At 41.3% G+C, this 1,552-nt stretch overlaps 1 protein-coding gene across 1 annotated transcript in view; it reads left to right on the top strand.

The window, feature by feature from the left end:
• Window positions 1–353: 353 nt before the first annotated feature.
• LOC107093633 (receptor-type tyrosine-protein phosphatase N2-like) overlaps window positions 354–1,552 on the top strand; it is a 281,824-nt gene continuing 280,625 nt past the window's right edge. The window contains exon 1 of the mRNA XM_015388814.1: window positions 354–603. Coding sequence (XP_015244300.1) covers window positions 516–603 — 88 coding nt within the window. The 5' untranslated portion in view covers window positions 354–515. The remainder of the gene's footprint in view (window positions 604–1,552) is intronic.

Raw genomic sequence — 1,552 nt, forward strand, 5'->3', positions numbered from 1 at the left:
GTGATGTGTTTTATTAATGGAAAAGGATGATTAAAACAAGAGAGCTAGTTTAGTCTCTAAAAACAACATGGCCACGGCTTGGTGCTAACATGTTTGTTAGTTGTCAAAATTCAGTCAGTATTCTAAGATTAAAGTCCAAATTCTGAGAAAAAAAAAGTCAAAATTCTAAGATTTTCCCATATTAAACTGAAATAATATTTAAAAATCAGTTACCTTTTAATTTTTCAATGGCCCTAATCCTCTTCCGTGTCATCATCCTTATCTCTTAGAATATGAACTTCCCAGTTTGCGGAACATTCTAGGGTTGTGAGGGAGGTTTATTGTGAAAGTCTTCAGTAGGAAGCGCTCCAGTGATGATGCTGTGAGCAGCAGAAACGCCCTGCCTCCTCTCTCCTCTCCCCAGCATCCATCCGTCTCCTCCAGCCGCGGACGAGCCGCTCTGAGCGGCCAGAGAGAAGAAGCACATCCTGCAGGAACCGATGGCCTGCTAAACCTCCCTATAACACACAAGAGAAATGGATTCCCTGCCTCCGTCCTTCCTCCTCCTCCTCCTCCTCCTCCTCACCATCAGCTGCTCCCCTGCTGCTGCTGACAAGCGATTCGGTGAGTTGAATAAACAGATGATTATTATTTATGCCCAGCAGAGGTGAGCTGCAGCTCTACAGTTTGATCTGAACCAGACATGTTTGTGTTGGAGATCTGTGTCAACATTGGATCAGGAAACGATGGGCTTCACCTGAGCCCAGGAAAAACAAACACGGTGATCCTCTCATTCATTTCTCTAATCTGTAATCCCTAACAAATCAGGACCTGGCTGGAATAACAAGGCTACAGAAAAGAGCAAAGAAAAAGGTGCTCAAATATGTACCTTTCCATCAGTAGTTGCAGAGCTGCTAGTCAGAGCTGTTGGTAGCTTCATAATAATAATAATAATTATATTTATTGAAAAAAGTAGTAAATACTTTTGTAGAGATTATTTAATAAAAAAAAAACTACAGAGGAGAATTAGGGCCATTGAAATAATAACAAAGTTTACTTATTTTTTAAATATTATTTCAGTTTAATATGGGGGGGGGGATGAGAATTCTGACTTTAATCTCAGAATTCAGACTTTTTTTCCTCAGACTTCTGACTTTTTTTCTCAGAATTCTGACTTTAATCTCAGAATTCTGACTGTAATCTCAGAATTCAGACTTGTTTTCTCAGAATTCTGACTTTTTTTCCTCAGAATTCTGACTTTAATCTCAGAATTCTGACTGACTGACTGATTCTGACAGCCCCCCCCCCCCAGGCATGTAGAAATTCTCCTAATTCTGTCATTTTCCACCGGTGTGTTACTGGCACTCCCAAACAACTCACACCTTTGTCAGTGAACCTGGGTGCTCCATCCAATGGCTTAAATATCTGTAAGCAGAGACTGCAGTTGCTTAGGGGCCCCGTCACTGACACCTGGTTGGCCCCCTACACAATTGTAGACTAGGACGTCTATTTGCAGATGTAAAGGTGTGAAAAATTCCTCTTAAACACACCTGATACTGAAGTGACTGACCGC

Source organism: Cyprinodon variegatus, unplaced genomic scaffold (assembly GCF_000732505.1).
Source record: "Cyprinodon variegatus isolate N-32 unplaced genomic scaffold, C_variegatus-1.0 Scaffold436, whole genome shotgun sequence".
Lineage (NCBI taxonomy): Eukaryota > Metazoa > Chordata > Actinopteri > Cyprinodontiformes > Cyprinodontidae > Cyprinodon > Cyprinodon variegatus.